General features: G+C 32.5%; 1 protein-coding gene across 2 annotated transcripts; it reads left to right on the top strand.

Moving 5' to 3' along the window:
- Positions 1-11220: 11220 nt before the first annotated feature.
- On the top strand, positions 11221-17634 carry LOC130954264 (kinetochore protein SPC25 homolog). Of its 2 annotated transcripts, XM_057881000.1 has the most exons (9): positions 11221-11414; positions 11675-11863; positions 11966-12031; positions 12287-12433; positions 14975-15085; positions 15160-15249; positions 15337-15459; positions 15945-16180; positions 16950-17634. In XM_057881000.1, the coding sequence occupies exons 2-9, from the start codon at positions 11728-11730 to the stop codon at positions 16959-16961; spliced, it is 921 nt and encodes a 306-aa protein (XP_057736983.1). In that variant the 5' UTR covers positions 11221-11414; positions 11675-11727; the 3' UTR covers positions 16962-17634. The 2 variants fall into 2 exon arrangements, with proteins under 2 accessions (XP_057736983.1, XP_057736984.1); XM_057881001.1 differs by lacking the exon at positions 16950-17634 and having other exon boundaries at positions 15945-16186.
- Positions 17635-19358: the final 1724 nt, after the last annotated feature.

The following is a 19358-nucleotide window of genomic DNA, read 5'->3' as shown; positions in this document are numbered from 1 at the left end:
TTCAGGCTGTCAATTAAACCAGAGCGAATTGGATTATTGTTTTGAATTGAATCAAGTGGTTGAGATGTGGTTCGAATCTAGTTAATATAGTTTGTTAGCAGTTTATGATTTTGTAGTTGAATAATTTTGTTTTTGTTTTTGAAATTATTGTTCATGGTTGATGGTTTGAATTTGAATGTAATGTAGGAGTTTTGAATTTGAATTATTATTTTGATAAATTTGTTTTGTTCTCAGTTTTAGTGTATTTAAAATTATAAATTGGTTTTTTTTAAATACTTTTTTTCAATTTTTGTGTGATGTTAATGAGCAGCTTGTGCCAAAGGTTGGGATAATTTTTAACATGCTTGAAGAAGCTGACAAATTTTACAAATATTATTGTAAATTTGCAGATTTTTCTACGAAAATTTGGAACACAAATAAGAAGACAAATGAAATTAAAAAACAATTGATTACATATAGCAGAGAGAAAAAATGGAAATTGAACTATCTCCAACTCAGAAGACAAATCCGTCAGCTGGATTAAATTGTCCGACAAGAATTTATATAAATATATTAAAGGATGTTGGTGTTTTGATCATTTTGAAGGTTATGTTGCATCATTCACATTCGTGCTGTCCAAATCAAACAGAGATGCTTAAATAGCACAGGTAATTAAGCATGTCTATACACCGTACAATTGAGAATAACGACAAAACTGGAATCAGATCAAGCAAAATATATCAATCATTTGTGACAGCAGTAAGAACTAAGAAGTCATCGTGAATTAAGTTTTATTGAAAAAGATGTGAGAAATTACATTACGAGAGAAGTATGTAATGTTTCAGAACTAGAGAATGTAAAAGAATTTGAAAAATACTTATTAAGAATGAAAGAAAAGAATAAGAATTTCTTTTTCGAGCTTGAACTTGAGGTTGATCGGTCAATTAAGATTGTTTTTTGGGCCGACGCAAGAAGTAGGGCTGTTGGTGAGTATTTTGAAGATGTTATTTCATTCGATACCACTTACAATGCAAATAAGTAATTTTTTGTTTTAGTTTATGTGTTTTTTGAAACTACTTTCGGTGTATATATGATTTGTTTATGTGTTGTTGTCTTCAGGTATAATTTGATTTTTGGTTCTTTTGTTGGTATGAATCATCACGGTTAGTCAACACTTTTGAGATGTGCTTTGATGAAAAACGAAGACATTCAATCATTCAAATGATTATTTAAATGTTAGCTTCATTGCATGAGAAGAAATGCTCCAAAAGACATTCTTACTGATTAATGTGCATCGATGCAAAGAGCTATTGAAACTTGTATGCCCACAACAATTCACAAGTGGTGTATTTGGCATATCATGAAGAAGATTTCACATAAATTAAATAGCTACAAGCGACACGAAAAAACTAAACACGAGATGAGTCATGTTATTTGGAACTCTTTTACAAAAGAAGCATTTGATAGGAATTGGAATGATTTTCTGATGAAGTATGGTGTTGGCAATAACAAGTGGCTTTCATGTAATGATGTCTTTATTAGGATTAATTGATGTTATTACTTTTAGTGTATTGATATTTATGTGTTTTGCTTGTGTAGTAGAGCTGTCAACCTGTATATCTTTTGTTGTATTTGATTCTGATTTAGGTATTTTATCATTTTTCAAAGCTTTTTAAAGATCGTCATTTATGGATCACATTTTATCTTGATTACTACTTATGGACCGGAATGAGAAGCACACAAAGGAGCAAGAGCATGCATGCTTTTTTTAACAAGCTTATTACACGCAATAGCTCACTTATCCAATTTGTCAAATAATATGATAATTGTCTAGGAAGTAGAGAGCAGAGAGAGAGAGAATCAGATGCTGCAGATTTTCATATTATCATACCGTGTGCAACAAAATCATCAATAGAAGCTAAATTTCAGCTTGTGTATGCTCACGAGAAGTTTAGCGAATTCCATATACAATTTAGAGGAAAAGTGAATTGCATCACAAGATTAACGTAGTTCGCTCTAGATTTTACAGTATATGAAATTGTAGAACATGTTTCTAACTCAACATTCAACAAGTTTGTGGTTACATATGATGGGATATCAGCTGAAGTTAAATGCCAGTGCTTATTATTCAAGTCAACAGGGATATTGTGCTGTCATTCTCTGAGCGCGTTAAGTTTTGAGCTAGTAGATAAAGTGTCATTAAGATATATATTAGAATGATGAAGTAAGAACGTAAAGAGGAGGCACATACACATATCAAGAGTAGCCATGACGAGTCTTTATTAGAGCCAAGAAATAGAAGATTTGACAATTTAGTATTTCGGTCATAAAATATTTGTGAACTCGCATCACAATTTGAGGAGTTAACAGCGATTTTGCACTGCGTTTATGATAATCCGATGGTTGAGATGCAAGAATATAAAGTCAAAAGCAAAGAAAAATGTCTGTTATCTCACAAAGATGCTTCATTGGAAGATATTAACGAGTTTCAAAATCCTCCACGCATGACAACAAGAGACCGTCCTAAAAATAGATTGGAATCAAATACGAAAAAAATAGATTGCAAAAGTTTCAAAGAATAAGAAAAAGAAAGCTCTAAGTGAGGTAAAAGTGTTGTGCTTTAAATAGAAAAAATTAAGTTTGTGCATGTTAATCGTTGTGCTAATATATGATTTACTTTTTACAGTTGAACATTTTAAATGGTTGATTAGTGGTGTAGTCAAATTTTAGCCATTATCATGGACATATTATGAATTATCAGTTCAGAAATTCAAGAGAATAAGATAGATTTCTCGATATTTATTTGAAGGCATTTTGGTATTTTTTAACACTGTTTCAGTGTAATCTATATAATATTTTTTTATGGAAATGAGGTTTACTTTTTATATTTTCTTATTTTGTTCCATTTTACCATGTTACTGTTTGTTTTGAAATTAATTTTTTTTCAAGAGATTTGTTTGTTTTAAATATACAATACACAGACAATTCAATAGTTAAGCAATGTAGAAATTCAACCTACACAATTTCTATATCTTCCTATGAAAATTAACAGAAAAAATTGTAAGCATTCTCTGTGTTTATTTAAATAGCTTTCGATGTATTTGGTGTAGCAATTCGATATATTATAGAAATTATTTTTCTTTTTCCGCATTTTTGTGAATCTGGATTCATTCAAATTAACATGATATCAATATAGTACAGACAGGTTCATAGAAATTTAATTTTTTTAAAAAAAATTATGAAAAGCTTGGATGGAATATTTACAAATATACAAAATATGTGTTTTTTTAACTATACATTGTACAGATAATTTAGTAGACAACCAATATAAAAATTCTTAACAATTTACAACATTCAAACTATCTACTATTAATATCTCATGATAAAAATTTATAGTAAGGACTTAATAATGCAACAGATGACTTGAAGAGTCTGATGGATTCAAATTCTTGAATGACTTTATCTCTTAATTGATTTATTTTGTCAAAGAGAATGAGTGAAACATATTCGACTCTGAAATAATCAATTTGTTTCTACAGTTTAAAAAAATTTATTTATTAAACTCTGTTAATATAGTAATAGAAAGTTATCTATTTTTAATGATAGTTACCTGTTTCCAATTCCTCCATGCATATTTTTCCTTTCTGATTTTTTTTCGGATAAATTATTTTCAATCATTTCATCACATATATTGCACAATTCTAGCTAAAGACAAAAATGAAATAACACATTAAAATAGAACAGTAACAAAAAACACAGTAAAATTTCTTAGATAGAAAGATTGATACGTTGTATGCTGCCCACTGATGTTAATGTATGGTGCTTTGACTCCCTCATCGTTATCTATCAAAAGTTTTACTCTAGCAAACACCTTCATTTGTGAAATCATCAAGCCCTAAAAATCAAAGAAAGCCAAATATCAGGTAGGATATAGTATATTCATCTAATTACACCAAAATGAATAAATGATAACGTCACACAAATAAATACCAATGCACCTTATTTCAAACCGAAGTGCATCGAATTTATATAATGATAACAACAGACAAAAACAAGAAAATTTATACAAAAAATGGAAATATGTATCACATAAATAATTTATAACAAATTTATTAATTTTTGTTCTAGCTTCTGAAGGAGACTTTTTGTGATATAGGTTAAGGACATGAAATTTTTTGTTTGGAACATCCGCAATCCATAGCCACCAATAGTCCGTATAGTAAATTAGGGCAAATATCTAAAGTTTGGCTAAAGAAAATAATATTTTAATATAATTGGCACCTAATAAAAGAATTATTTAAGAAACTTTATAAACAAAAACTTACAAATGGATGGGATGCAAGCTTTTTCTTGTCCAGAAACGACAGATACTCCTTATACTCTTCGATGAGGAAAGGCTTGTTAGTTTTTGGATCAATGTAGTTGTCCTTATGTTTCGCCGACATGGCATTCTGTAAAATTTGAATAATACCGAAAAAACAGCTTCAACACAATATATTTTTAAAATACACTGAAAGTTCAATAGAAGTAAAGCTTACCACAATATTAGAGGGACACAATATATGAGTTTTTCAAATCTTTCAACCACCTACAAGAACAAAAAAAAAAAATCCAAACTTATTACATATATGGCACAACAACTTATAAGAAAATCATTAATGTTAATCTAGGATTATCAAATTTTTAATATATGATTTGGCTTTTAAAGATGCAAAGTGCATTCTAGTTGCCTCAAGTTGAGATTCTTGGTTCCACCTGAATATCGTTTTTCACTCATTAGTGTTGTCATCTTGATAAGTCTTGATATTTGTGATCCAGTGATAGCATTTCTCTTTAAGTTCCTCTGGTATTTCCTTTTACTTTACTGGAGTTTTAAACTTGTCAAGAAAGTTCAGAGTAGGCTGCACCTTTTTTGGTGGGGGACTTTGCTCCTTAGCATATGTCAATACTACTGCAACCCCAGTATTCATCACCTCAACCAACTGTTCCAACTTTTCAACCAGCTCTGGGTTGTCTTGAGAATCTTTCATTTTAGCTGGTGATTCACCTTCTTGGGTAATTGTAGCTTCATTAATTGATTGACTAAAGGCAAGGCTAAATGATGGTGCACCAAAGTCATCATTCAATACAGCATTAATTAGCAACCATCATTATCCCAGCTTTCAATTCTTGAGTGGGTGGATGACTACATGGTGACACATAAAATAATTTAAGAATGTACAGAAAATATTAAAAAAAAATTATTAAGTAGAACTTACACATTAGGAAGAGCTACATGCTGAGTTTTTTTTTTTTTTTTTGAGAGCTTCCTTATGAGCTTCTTGTTGAGGTTGTTCTTCCGTATATTCCTCCGTGGGAGACTTCACAACAAATTGTTGAGGTTGTGGAGGATTGTAGGATTACACAAAAAGAATTATGCAGCAAAAATATTAGAAAAGAAATTTAATTAATGCAACAACACTAAATGCACCTCAATTCACATAAAATACACCGAAATACAAACTAAATACACCGCTATTATTTCTTAATTGCATCACACAATGTCAATTCAAAAAGGCATACAACTCAATCAAACATGCACAAAATGACACCAGAAGTACTACAACAAATTTCTATGGGCTAGTGATAAACCATTATTTTATGATTTATATTGTGTTTAATTGTGTGGTTTTATCGGGTCTGCACCCACTTATTCATATGATTTGCATGTATTTACAATTCCTTCCCAAATTTGTTCTATGGTTGAAAACTTGCTTCCTAGAGATCTTTTAATTATGTATTTTAATTCTCCTCTATACCATTCGATGCCGTGATCCGTGTGTTAAGTGTTTCAGGCTTCATAGGACAGAAATGGCTTAAAGAATGGAGAGGAAGCTTGTAAAAATGGAAGGAACACAAGAAATTGAGGAGATGACAAGCGAGAAGCGACGCGGATGCATGGCTCACGCATCCGCGCGAATTGGAGAAAATCACAGCGGCGCGAACACGTGCCTGACGCGAGCGCGTGGATTGAAATCTGCACGAGTGACGCGAATGCATGGACAACGCGCACACGTGGTAAGGAAAAACGCTGGATGACGCGAACGCGTGGACGACGCGGTCGCGTGACGTGCGCGATCTGCAGAATTTACAGAAATCGCTGGCGTGGATTTTGGGCCGCGTTTTAACCCAGTTTTCGGCCCAGAAACGCAGATTAGATCTAGGAAACATGTAGAGACTACGGATGATTCTGATTCCGCATAATTTTAGTTTTAGTTTTTAGATCTGATTTTACTCCTTCTCTAGGTTTTCTCTCTACACATTCATAGTTCTTAGAATTTTGTTTTATTGCTTTTTGGATTGGGATATTGAGAAGAGTTACTACCTCTGCCAAGACTTCATCATTCTAGTTTGTTTCCTTACTTTTCACTTACTCTTTCATATCCTTAATTTGTCCAGAGTTACAATTGGATTATTTTTATAATTTATTAATACAAGAACCATTTTTAATTTTAATTGATCTTTTTTATTATTGTTTATCATGTCTTTCTTTATTTCCCTTTTTAATTTTGTGAAGTTTACATTCATGATAATGGAGTAGTTCTCTAACTTGATTGGGAGTTGATTAAAAGGAGAACCTTGAGTTGGAATACTCAAGAGCTAAATTGTAATTGGGTTTATTGTTGGCTGGCTCTCTAGTCACTAACACTAATCCTTCCGAAGGGAGAGGATTAGAACTTGTGAATAGAAGTAGACTTCCAACTTACTTGACTTTCCTTTACTCAGTAAAGGATAACTAAGTAGAAACAACCTTTAATTATCAATTGATCTTGAGAGAAATCCAATAAGGATAGAACTTCCGATTAATCTTTTCCCAGTCAAGGTTTTTATTTGAATTACATAAATTCTCTGATTTAATTTCCTGTTTATCGTATCAAACTCAAAAATATTTTGGAAAACCTCTGATTAATAAAATAGCACATATTTCTGCAACTCGTTGGGAGACGACCTGGGACTCATACTCCTAGTATTTTTATTCTAATTTTGTGACAACCCTTCTAAATTGATGAGCAGATTTTTGTTGGTTAAGAACTGTACTTGCAACGTATCTCTTACATTAATTTCTTAATTTGCCAATTTCCGCCACGTCAGTTAGTTACAACAAATCATGAACAAAATCCCTCAAAATGGACAAAAATTCATGTAAATCACTCAAACATGCAAAAAAAAAAAGGATCAGAAGCACTATAATAACATTCTGTTGCCTAGTTACAACTAAAAGAGAAAAACAACACCAAGTACACCTCAAATCACATGAAATACACCAAAACTATAAGTAAAAGAATTTAATTAATACTTACGCATTAATAGGCTTCTTCTTCTATATAATCCTTTATGGGAGACTTTGCAGCAGGTTGTTGAGTTTGTGAAAGACTTGAGATATGGGTTTCTGAAGAAGGAGCAAATACTTGAAGTGGAACTCTAATTAAGACATACAATGAAGAAGTTAATATTCAGTAAACATTCAGTTGCAAATGATTAACTCAATGATTAAAACATTAAAAGTGAATTGGAAAACTCACATGTCCAGTGATTTAGATTGAGAATGAGCTTGTTTTCGAAGAACAATCATTTGTTCTTTAGGATCATTATCGATATCAATAGTTGTGTTACTCATCCTTTCCTACAATTAGATTTCTTTTTCTATTCTTGCTTCATGAACAAGGTTTAGTTCATGCAATGTTTCTTCTTGTTTGTTGAACTTGTAATGTACCGAAATTATCTCACCACAACACCTCAAGCAATAAAAATACATCTTTTGTTGTATAAAAACTTATATATTTGCAGTTTTTTCTTTTTTTCTTGAATAAATTCTTAAAGGGGTTTTTATTCTAAAAAACAGATATGAAATTAGATGCAGGTTATGATAGCATAAGAAATAAAAGAAATGGTAAGAGAAATATAAATTACATGTTATCACTTGACTGATTTACAAAACTCTGACAGCATGTCTGTGTTTAAAATACAAAATCATTTTCACTCGACAAATTTACATGTGGCATTTTAAGGACAAAATAAATATTATTCAGTAAAACTAGAGTAATTACATCATGTTTTAGGAAATTTTGGCAAAAAAATAATTTCAGATATTGAATCTTACATTTGTGAAAAATCATATTGAGCTTTTGTCAAATGGAATCCACTTTTTGGAATATCTGTAGTTTTTTTCTGTATCTTAAAAAAGTAAACAATCATCATGCAAATAAACACAATAAAATTGATAAAATATACCGAAAATTAACACATATTTTTGTACAGGTTTATCATTTTTGTCAATCTTGTTTTTGTTATTTTTTGCATTTTTTCAAATTGGGTTGTTCGAAAGTTTCAATTTAAGATTTGTTTTCCTTTATCTCTAGATGATGAAGTTTCTGGAGCTTTAGATGAAGCCATTGTTATTGAAAAGGGAATAAAATCAGGAAAAGAAGAAAGATGAAGTTGGAGATAGAATGATTACTGGATAAAATGAGGAGAAAAATAAGTGAAAGAACCAGAAAATTAAGGAAGTCACTGTTGTGTTATCGTTGATTGAGGAGGTGTTGCCGAAGAAAACGGTGAAAGAAAAATGGAGTTCTTCTTTGTTGGAGGTGAAGGGTTTTTGTGGTTTATTTTTTTTAATTTGAAAAAAAAAATTCTTGAAAAGTAAAACTAAAGGAGAGAGAAGCGGTAATTAATGAAAAAACGTGCTGTAGTGGACATAATTATTGGATTTATAAAAACATGAGTAGTTAATGGACTTTGTTTAAATTAATTAATTAATTGAATATGGCATTTAAAGAGTCTTGTTCATATAGGATTGAACATTATATTCCCAGTTTGATTGTGATGAACGTCAATTCTAAAGAAGAATTTGTTAGTCAAAATTAAACAAATTTTAAAAATCGAGTTTGAGACTCGTTTAGTATCTTTGAAGATTGTGATTCTCATGAGGAAGAGTTTATTGACAAGAAAGATAGATTTGAGCGGCGTAACTCTTCAAAAAAAAAAAAAATTGAAACAATCGAAATGGCAAGGAGGTTAACAAGTAAAGATAACGAACAGTCACATGATCATCTAAAAATGCGGGAATAGTTATCAAAGAAATTTTACACATGAAAAATATGTTGAAGTTTGATTGGTCAATGACTCTTATAAATAGTTAAAGAATGGAAGGAACAAGGGTTGGAATTCGTTTTCAGAAAAATAGTCTCGCACACTCACATCCCTAATTCTTCATTGACTTTTTGAGTCTCCAAAAAACTTTTTTTTTTTCTGTAAAATTTCTTTCATGTCATTTACATTTCTTTAAAATCTTTTGTAATCTTTACTCTTTATGTAAATTTACTTTACTTTGCAAAGTCTTTGGTTTTTTTTTTAAGATTTTCGTATTGTCTTTCAAATTCAAAGTCTTTTGTCCTTTGTTAAAGGCATTTTATTGCTTTGTTTTAATTTCAAGTCATTTACTTTGTTCTGTAATTTTGATTTCAAGTAATTTAAATTCCATTTCCATTTTAAATTTTTCCTTTTCTTCTATATTCGTCTAAAATTGAAATTTTTTGGTGTACAATTTGAAAATTGGTACTCATAAGAAGAGTAAATTTTACTTTTAAATCATTAGATATCGAACTAGGGAATGTCTTTGGTGGGGAAAGTATATTCATGACCTTAAAAGACCATGCAACAAGATTCCAAATGAAGGGTTGGGATGGTTGCCCACTTGCCGTACAATAATTGTTAAAAATGTCAATTTTGACCCAAAATTAAATGTATTTGTAAATCTCGCTAAGATCACTTGGTCTTCTTCTCAGCCTCCATAGAAATGCAGTAATCAATGCCATCAGAACCACAACTCCACCGGGAAATATCAACAATCTTTTCATCTTAAATGGAAAATCTGCTTGGTCGTTGCTCCATAGTTATTTCTTGCTACCATTTCAAAGTTTGAATCCCAATTCATTTAAATACGGTAAATGCAAGAAATTAAAGACACACAAACTCAAACACACTGCTTGTTTTTGTTGTAACTTCACTTCTTCCTTCTTTCTCTCTCTCTGAACTTTTTTGCTTCGATCTCAATTTCAGTCACAGGAGTTAGAATTTGATCTTTTCTCATTCATGGGGTTGTGAATTTACTCAAAAGTGTCAAACTTTGATCACCGTTTCTCTCTAAAACCATGGTTGGTGTTCATCTTCATCGGATCAAAGCTTGCAACTTTCTCCCCTTCTTCTGCACAATGATGATGATCACAGTGTGTTACATGCTACAAACCCAAATGATCTCAAAATTCTGAATGATTTCAAAAAAGAAGGAGAAGTGGGTGGTGTTGTGGAATGAGGTGGAGGAGCCAGCAATGACGAAGTGGAAAGGGATGTTCTCAAGGCAGTGCTTGAGGATGGAGAAGACGACGGCCATGGAAACGGAGGTTGCTGGCATCAACATGTGCACAATATCCGAGCACTTATCTTCTTCAGTTTTTTAATTAATTAAATTAATATTATAAATTCACCCCTATAATTTTTTATAATTTTAAACTATACCTGGTGCTTAGAGGTCATGAATATACTTTCCCCACCATAGAAAGCTCCATCGAACTAACTCAGATTTTACTAAAAATCTGTATAACAGATTCTTTGTTTAATTTTCTGTTTTTCGATTCTCTAACTTTGAATGACTTTAGATGCCGAAAAATTTTTAGATGATGAGTTTTTGTTAAATACTTGATTAGTATTGATGATACAAATTTAATAGAATAAATTCGGTTTAAGAAAGAGCCAAAGAAAAGTAGGTAAACTCCTGATTAGTTAATTATTCTGTTTCATGTCAATAATTTATATATATATATAGTACAGACTGCAAATTTTGTATTTAGAAGGGTGATTCAGTTTTTAGTTCAAAATAATATGATTAGTGTGTATTGATTCTTAATAATATTTTTAATTCTAAATTTCAGAATTCATTTCTTTAGTTCTTATATTACGAGAATTTTTCTTTTGGAATGTTTATCTTAATTGTCAAGCAGTTGAGTTTGATTTTAGTTTAGAAATTAATTAAAAAAATTTTATTATAAATTTTTAATGATAAAATATGAATCATTATGTAAAATGATAAAATTTTAAAATTTATTAATTTAAAAAATATTAAATTTTTAATAATTTTATTGTATATTTAATTAATGAATTCAATCAAAGTTGAACATTAAACTAGTCACTTTACTGAACCAGTGACCAGTCCTCACAAGTCACAAGTCACAACCTTCGTTTTTACTTTTTAAGCGCGCTCTCTCTCTTCGAGCCTATTCTCCTCGTCTTTGTTTGATCTTCTTTAAGCGCGCGCTCTCTCTTCGATCTCGATCTCTCTCTCCGACCTCACTCTGTCTCACCGGTTCACTGCGAACGTGTCTCTCTCTGCTCGGCCCGTAAGCACTGCTTCTTCAGTTTATTTTTTTCCTTCCGTGTCTGTGTGTGGTTTCTTGTTGTTAGAAACTTAGAATTGGTTAAAGTTTGAATCTTGTACTATCGTTGGCTATTAGATTGCACGGTTCTGCTTTTTTGATGCATTCCACCTGTTCGATTGAATGATGGAAATGGAATTTGGAAACTTTTGTAACTTTGTGAAATTGGAATGGTTTATTATTCAATGCATAGTTTATGTCAATTTTTTTTTTATTTCTCGCAGCCTTGCTGAAAAGCATTCGTGGGAAAGAGTAAAAACAGAGAAGAAACAAGAGGATGGAATTGTCGGTGAGCTCAATATGTGACTCAGAGATCCCTCTTCAACTGCGCAAAATTGATGACTTGGTCGCTTCATCCTCCAAATCCCTTCAATCCCTCAAGTCCACCGCTCATGAAACAGCTCAACTTCAAGGTCTTAGGGTTTCTACTTCATGCTTTACTCTGGGCTACAAATCAGAAATGTTACTGTCCTTAAGTTTTTATTCTTGTACTTTACTGATTCTTTTTTTTGTAGGGAAATTGGAAGAGGCTAAAGGTAAAGTTAGGGAAGCCGAGGATGATTTGGTCAAAGCAATTGCAGGTACTCCTGGTTTTCTTTTCTCATTTTTTATTCTACAACTTCCTTTTTTATTTTTCATTCTAGATTTTCTTCTTAAATTTTTATATTTGTGGTTAGTTAGAATTGAAATCGCTCATCTAGTTTTAGTGTTTGCAATAAATCATCGTGTAACCTTTTGGGAACATATTGATAATTTAGTGTTACCTCTCTGCAACCTTTTGTTTTTTTGTTTTTTTAAATTAAATTGATCTGCTGTATATTATTTTGATGGTTCAGTTAAGACCCGCAAAGAAGCCAAACGAATGGCCTTGTTGGATGCTATTGCCTCTGCAAAGGCTAGAGTGGAAGGCCTTAAGGCAAGCATTGAGCAGAAGCAGACAAAGAAACAAGAGTTTGCGGAATTTCTCGCTCAACAGTCTCTTGGTAATGACTTTTTTTTTGCATGTGGTTGCAACTATTTCTAGCTATTTAAAGAAATAAGCTGTTTCTGGTTTTGTTTCTGTAGTAGAGTGGAAGTTGTTAACATCTGCTTTATAACTTGTTAACACCTAATACGTAATTTGTTTAAAGATTTTCAGTTGTTCTGGCATTGACATTTGAATCACATGGTTGTAGATAATTTTTCTTGTGTTTGTACTTATTTGTTTGTGGTGGGCATATTTTACGCAAAAATGCTATTTGCACACCATAATCAGTCACCTTGTACTTTTGTATAAATATATGTGTAGTTTAACTTATTTTCAATCTATATTTTGTATTTCAATGTATATTCTATATTGATGGCTAATTTTGGTGACTGATTTTAGTATACATCTAGCATGATTGTATTTTACGTGATGGATTAAAACTTATGTAGTTATGTGTAAACTTTCACAAATTATATGTTGAATGGAATCAAGTTATACTAAATAATACATTGGCCGGGTCGACATAGCAGAGTTGTCAAAGATTTTGTTAACAAGTTTTGTTATATGTAATTCGTACAGAAAGGTTTCTGACTTGAACTATAATTCACTGGAAGATTTAAATATTGTGAGAAATGTGTGAATTTATGTTTGAGGTTTAGTTCTTTATTGAAATTCCTGATGCAAGATACTCTATGGATCCTTGATTATTGAGTTATGGATCAAAGTGGGCTGATAAATGACAAAGATGCTACTTTAACTTATGTTTATAAAAAGATGCTACTCATAACATCAACATACATTCTGAATCTCTACTACATGGGTGGACAGATAAATGGATATATCTTAGATATTGGGACCAATAAAAGTTGTCTTGATTGTAACATTATTGTTGCATTATTCTGTCATAAGAGGATACTCAGTGGTGAGTATTACATAGAGAAAGTTAGCGCTGTTTATTTCAAGGGAGCATACAGTTCCAGATTTTGTGAGAGGTATTTGAAGTTATGGTTTTAGCCATAGTGCTAGTGCAGCAATCTCTGGTCTATTACTTAAGAACATATGGGGAATTTTCAATTGCAGTAAGCTCAAATATGCAGAAGTGAAAAACACAAGTCATAGAATCAGAAAAAGAAATAATGCATAGGGGGCGGAATTAAAAAGGAGCAAAATATGATATTAAAATCAACTCAGAACAAATAATACTTAAAAATGAAAATAAAGATGGTTTCAAACTCAAACAAACAGGTTTGAGCAAATAAACAAAAGAAAAAAGAAACCCAAGTTATGGTGGGATAAGGCTAGATTTAGGGCTGGCAATGGATAGGGTAGGGTAGGGTTTGGACTCTACCCTAACCTTACCTGCGAGTTGAAAACTTTTTTAAAACTCAATCCTACCCTACCCGTGGGTTGAGTAACTCTACCTACATCCTAAATTTCTCAACCATATCCTACTCGTAGGAAAATTAAATTTTTTCAAGCAAATATAAAATTCAATCATTCCATATTTTATACATATTAATAAAATAGAAAATAAAAAATTAAGTTCAAAGTAAAGTTAAAAACAATAAAATCTTAAAGAAATTCAACATAAAATTATAAACGTACTAAATTAGAAAGAAAAGAAAAGACAGCATCTACCACTTTCAAAGGGAAGGGAAGTATATGAAGATAAAGTTTGCATTATTGCCCTTCATTTTTATGGTAAAGGTAATAATTAGATATTAGCACTGGTAGTGTAGTAAGCCATAATGACCAACTTAAAATGTAGCAGTTAGCATCTGTCAACACAAATCCCTCTGGCCTCTATCTTTGTAATGGCTACTTTGTTACTACTATATATTATATTATTATTGTGCATTAATATTAAAGGTGCCGGTGCCACCAACTATCTGCAATTCATCTTGGAAATCATTATAGCAATCTGCAAATATTATTAATGAGTAACATTGGAAAGAGAAAAATAGTTATCCCTTAGTATCATTACTTGCCAGAATGCAGCAAAGTGCGAATTTCCTTTTCAGCTCTTAATCCTTTTGATCTCTGGAATGTTGAATCTTAATCATGTTTTTAGCATGAGTCAAAAGTGCTTTTATCCTGGTCTTCCATTCATGTATATCCTATCAATTTAATCTTTTGGTCCAGCGATTTTATGACATAGTATTAAAATTTTTATGACTAAAAAAAGCTAGAGTTTAATCTTTGTTATTCTCAAAAAAAGAAAAAGAAAAAGAAAAATAGTATAAGACAATTTTAAAAACGTTAAGAATATAATTATTCATATGCATCCTTTATTAGTTTAAACATTTAGACTAAGTAATTTCATACTATAATATCAAGAAATCTGTATTCTCTATTTACACGTGATTTCTGGTTGCAACTCTTGTGAAAGAAGTTTTGAAGGATGATTTACAATGGTTTTGTAATTATGTCTTCTCTATTTCCCTTTTCCGTTATCTTTATTGACCGACTTACTGATGTTTGAAATTCTGTGATGTAAAAGATATTATGAACTGCTCTGAGCTCATCTCTCCTAGCTTCCTTTTTCTTTTGTAAATAGCTTTGACAGCATCTGAAGGGAGGACAAATGAAGGAATTGAACAAGATGAAACACAGGAGGCCATCTCTTGGTACAATAGGGTCCTTGGCTTTCATGTTGAAGGTGGACACGGTAATTGATGTCAATATTTTTGTCCATGGATTATTCTTTTCAATCTTATTATCACTAATTCTTCTGCTCTTCAGGAGTAAAATTCACATTCAAGAATATAAACATGAACAACCCAAATGAGGAATATTCTTTTACCATCCGCCATGAAAACAATACTTACACATGTAAGCAGGATATCCGGTTTCATCTATGATCTTAAAAGTATACTGATATACTAGCTCAAGAAATCTGAATTTTGTCTTTTGTATCAGTGTTAAGTTGTGAACCTTCCCTTGAAAACACAGAAGATCTGATCCATGAATTAAACAAGACAAATGGGTTATTTAAATTTGCTAGAGTAATGAGGAAAAAGTTCCAGGAGGCAGTGATACAAGGTACAGTCATATCTCTAGTCTTTTATATGAGTGCATTAAGCCATTAAGATCATGGGGTTCCTATATATTATGAGGCTGGAAGTCTGGAACGGCCACTTCAATCACATCACAATTGAGCTGAGCTTTTGTTTAGTCTAATTATTATTTGATGTAAACCATGAATTTGTCTTTATGAGGAGTAAACCAGCTGGTGTTCTGTCAAACTGGGTCATTGCTATTCATCATGTTTATCTTGGTCAAATGATGTTTTATCTGTTAGTCCAGTTTATCATTGCTATTCTTATTGTTTATTATATGAATGTTATTTTTCAAATATATTCTCTTGTTTGTCTGTTAAGATAATATTATGAACCCTAGTCAGTTGCAGTTCTATCTTTGTCAAACTCTGACATGTTACCCTTCTCTCAACTTGTTAAATAGTATTTGGAACATTGATGAAAAAGGGCTTCTTATAAGTGTTATATTCTAAAATTATGAAAAAACAGGGGGTTTTGTTCAGACTACAGTTGAACATGAAGAATCTATGTTGATGTCTGCATCTGCTCCAGTTTTATCAATGTCATCTGCTAGAAGTGATACTACAGCTGAGGGAATCAATGATCATGTTGAACCTGTTAAAGTTAATTCAAATATTAACAAACAACATATTCAAAGAAGGGTAAATTCAGGAATTCTATCTCCTGGTTCCGCATCATCCATTCGCCGGTCTCCTCGTTTGAAGGTATAATGCAATTAGTTGTGTTTGGATATATTACGTGAAAAGTGATTTTAAAAATGTTTTGTTTCAATTGATTTTCAAATTTTATTTTGCATAATAAATTACTGGACATGGCGTCGTTTGATCTATGTAGCCGATCCCACCTTGTGGGATAAGGCTTTGTTGTTGTTGTATATATTTGATTCATTTATCAATGGATAAACAGGTAAAATGGTCCCATGTTGAAAAAATTTCAACCTGAATAAAGTAGAGCAGTATGAGTATGATTATGACTGTTTTCATATTTCGATGGCCTAAAATAGAAAACATTAATTAGTATTTTCATTTTGATTTTTTTGTTGTAATATAAGAAAATTCAACTCAATACTAAACCAAAATGAAAAGTCAGAATCAAGTAGATTATAACTAAAATGTAAATATAACTCTTCCCAGCACAGAAAAGAAGTCTTCAGAATTTGATATTGTCAAGTGCAAGCATGTAGACACATGCTGCCACAATATGTTTGAGGTTATATCTTTACCCATTCTTCAGTTCGGCAATGTTGCATCCCCTCCCATTCCCCACCTACCCTGGGGCCCTGGAGTAAAATGTGGAGGGTTTTTTTTTTTTTTTTTTTTTTGGGGGGGGGGGGGGGGGGGGAGTGTTCTGGGATTCTGTCACTGTTTAATGAGAAATTCATTTTAGTGGCAACTTTTCTACATTAGAAAACTGTGTTGTTCTGGTATGTCTCTGAATATGACAGTTACTGGTGTGGTATATCCTTATATGCAGGCCATGAGATGAATCCAAATGGAGGATGCTTGCCTCCTCATTTTATGATGCATGCTGAGTTTGCTGAAGTGATCTTTATAGGCATGACTTATGGTTAACGTTGCTAAGAGCTAACAGATTGACACTTCAGATTTATTTACCTTCTCGATGTCTGTATATAGCAGATTAGAGATCTCCAGAAAATGGATATTGTATCTTATTATGTATTGGGAAACAGGAATTTAATGTAGCTTTTTTGAAAAGCCGTGTTCCTTATGTGGAAATTGCTTTTTTTTTTTTTTATCCCCCTCTCCCTCCCTTGATATCCGTCGTTATGGACTTATGGTACCAATATCTTGCATTGGCTTTGTAAATGAAGCAGTGTATTCAGTTAGATCTCCATGGTTTGTGTTTTCTTTTTGGCTACCCTTTTGTGTGAATTTTCTTTTTGTTAACCATTATGTATCAAGCTTTTGCGTGTGAAAGTTGCTGTAAAATTACCATGTGACCTAGACACCTAGTGATTATGATTGCCAGTCACATAAAGTGTACTCTATTCTTGAGCAGTTACATTCGTTGCAATCTGAAATATTTCTCACTCGCCCCTTCTGCTTGTGAACTTAGAGCAACATAACGTGGTTGCCGCACCCTGCGATATTAATTTGAGTAACTTGGATGCGATGAAAAATAGGGAATCTGCAAGGAAGTTATGTGAACGTTGAGTAACTTCTTCAATCTTATATCAAAGTGTGAAACAACCATACCGATGTCATAGAAGCGAAAACAGCCTCTGGATGACAGAGGAAACGCTTATTATTCTTCCTTCAATGCCTGTCTTCTTTGCTGTATCTATCAATTTCTCTAATAGAATCTTCGTTAACAAAAAATGTCCTGCAATTAAAGTTGGAAAATAGTAAACAAATGAATTATGTGACTTTTTCTTTTTCTTTACGGCCCATCTTGAATTTTGTTGTATTTTATTTATTGTGTCCTCGAATCATGTCTCTTTTTGTTGTCTTCGATTCTTTGGTTCAGATAAGGAGAACAATAAAACATCATCAATAGAAGTATTATATTATGGGAATGGGCCATGTAGTTTGCTTTGGATTTGGAATCAATTAAAAAATGGCGCATGCTCTTGCTCGGTGATTGATATATTTGTTTATTAAAATTGAAGGACCAAAAAAAAAAAAAAAAGAATGAAGGCTAAAGTTTTTTTTGGTATTGTGATGGGGCCGAAGCCCAAAAATTACAAAGCAGCAACTACAGTAACAATTCGAGGAAAAGATATCCCTCTACAATCATTAGTAAAAATTGGTCTTAATCTAGTCGGGACTGATTTATGAAAAGAAAGCCATGATTAATTTTAAAACTCTCCTTGACAAGCCAGTCCGCTCTTTGGTTTGCTTCTCGATAGATATGCTTGATTTGAATACACCAATTTCTTTTAAGATAATCACCAATTTTTCTGATTAAAGGCACCGGATGTTGTGTTGAATCCTTTGCTTTGTTGATCATATACACTACTACTTTGGAGTCTGGCTCCACTACCAAAAATCTTAAGCCCAACTCCCGTGCAATTCTAACACCATGGAATATTTTCCACAACTCGGCTTGAATTGAGGTACATGTTCCTATGTTCACCATATACCCAGCGATCCACCTTCCATCCTTATCTCTAATTAAGCCTCCACATCTCGCCCTTCTTAGATTCCCGCTCACAGCTTCGTCTGAGTTGAGCTTTGACCATCTCTCTGGTAGTTTCAACCAGCCAATATGTATCTCCTCTCGTGTTCGCTGATTCTCCAAGGGTTTGGTCCTCTCAAAGGCTTTTTTTATGTTCTTGACGTATTTCTGAATAAGATGGTCGGCATTTTAAGGTCTACAGAAAGGAAGTGTGAATATTTCTTTGTTCCTCCACTGCCATATCCACCAACAAGTTACAAAAAATTGCGTCATCCAATCGCTTTTGGTCTTTTCCAGATCCGCAGTCAGATTCCACCGAATCCAAGAATCGAAGGGAGCTTTAAAGAAGAGTTAAATGTGGGAGGGATGAATAAGCTTTGTCCAAACTCTTGATGTCCATGGACAGTCTCTGAGAACATGCAGCACATATTCTTCCACACCATCACATTTATGGCACGAAGGATTTTTTTGGAACATTCTTGCTATTCTCTTTGCTGTGAGTATTTTCTTATGAACCACCATCCAAAGAAAAACTTTTATTCTGTGAGGTCCTTTCCACCTCCATATCAGGGTCCAAACTTGGTCTTGCTCTTCCTCATGCTGAGCCAGTGCGCTATAGGCGCTAGATACTGTGAATTCTCCGTCATTCGTGAGCTCCCAGGTTAACGTGTCCTGTCCCATAGAGTCCATCGTTGGCGGCATTGCTCTGATGGTACTTAAGATGTCGTCAGTCAGAAAATTCTG

Source organism: Arachis stenosperma, chromosome 10, assembly GCF_014773155.1.
Source record: "Arachis stenosperma cultivar V10309 chromosome 10, arast.V10309.gnm1.PFL2, whole genome shotgun sequence".
NCBI classification, from domain to species: Eukaryota; Viridiplantae; Streptophyta; class Magnoliopsida; order Fabales; family Fabaceae; genus Arachis; species Arachis stenosperma.
Note: the sequence above shows the minus strand (reverse complement) of the source record. Positions and strands in the feature narration are given on the sequence as shown.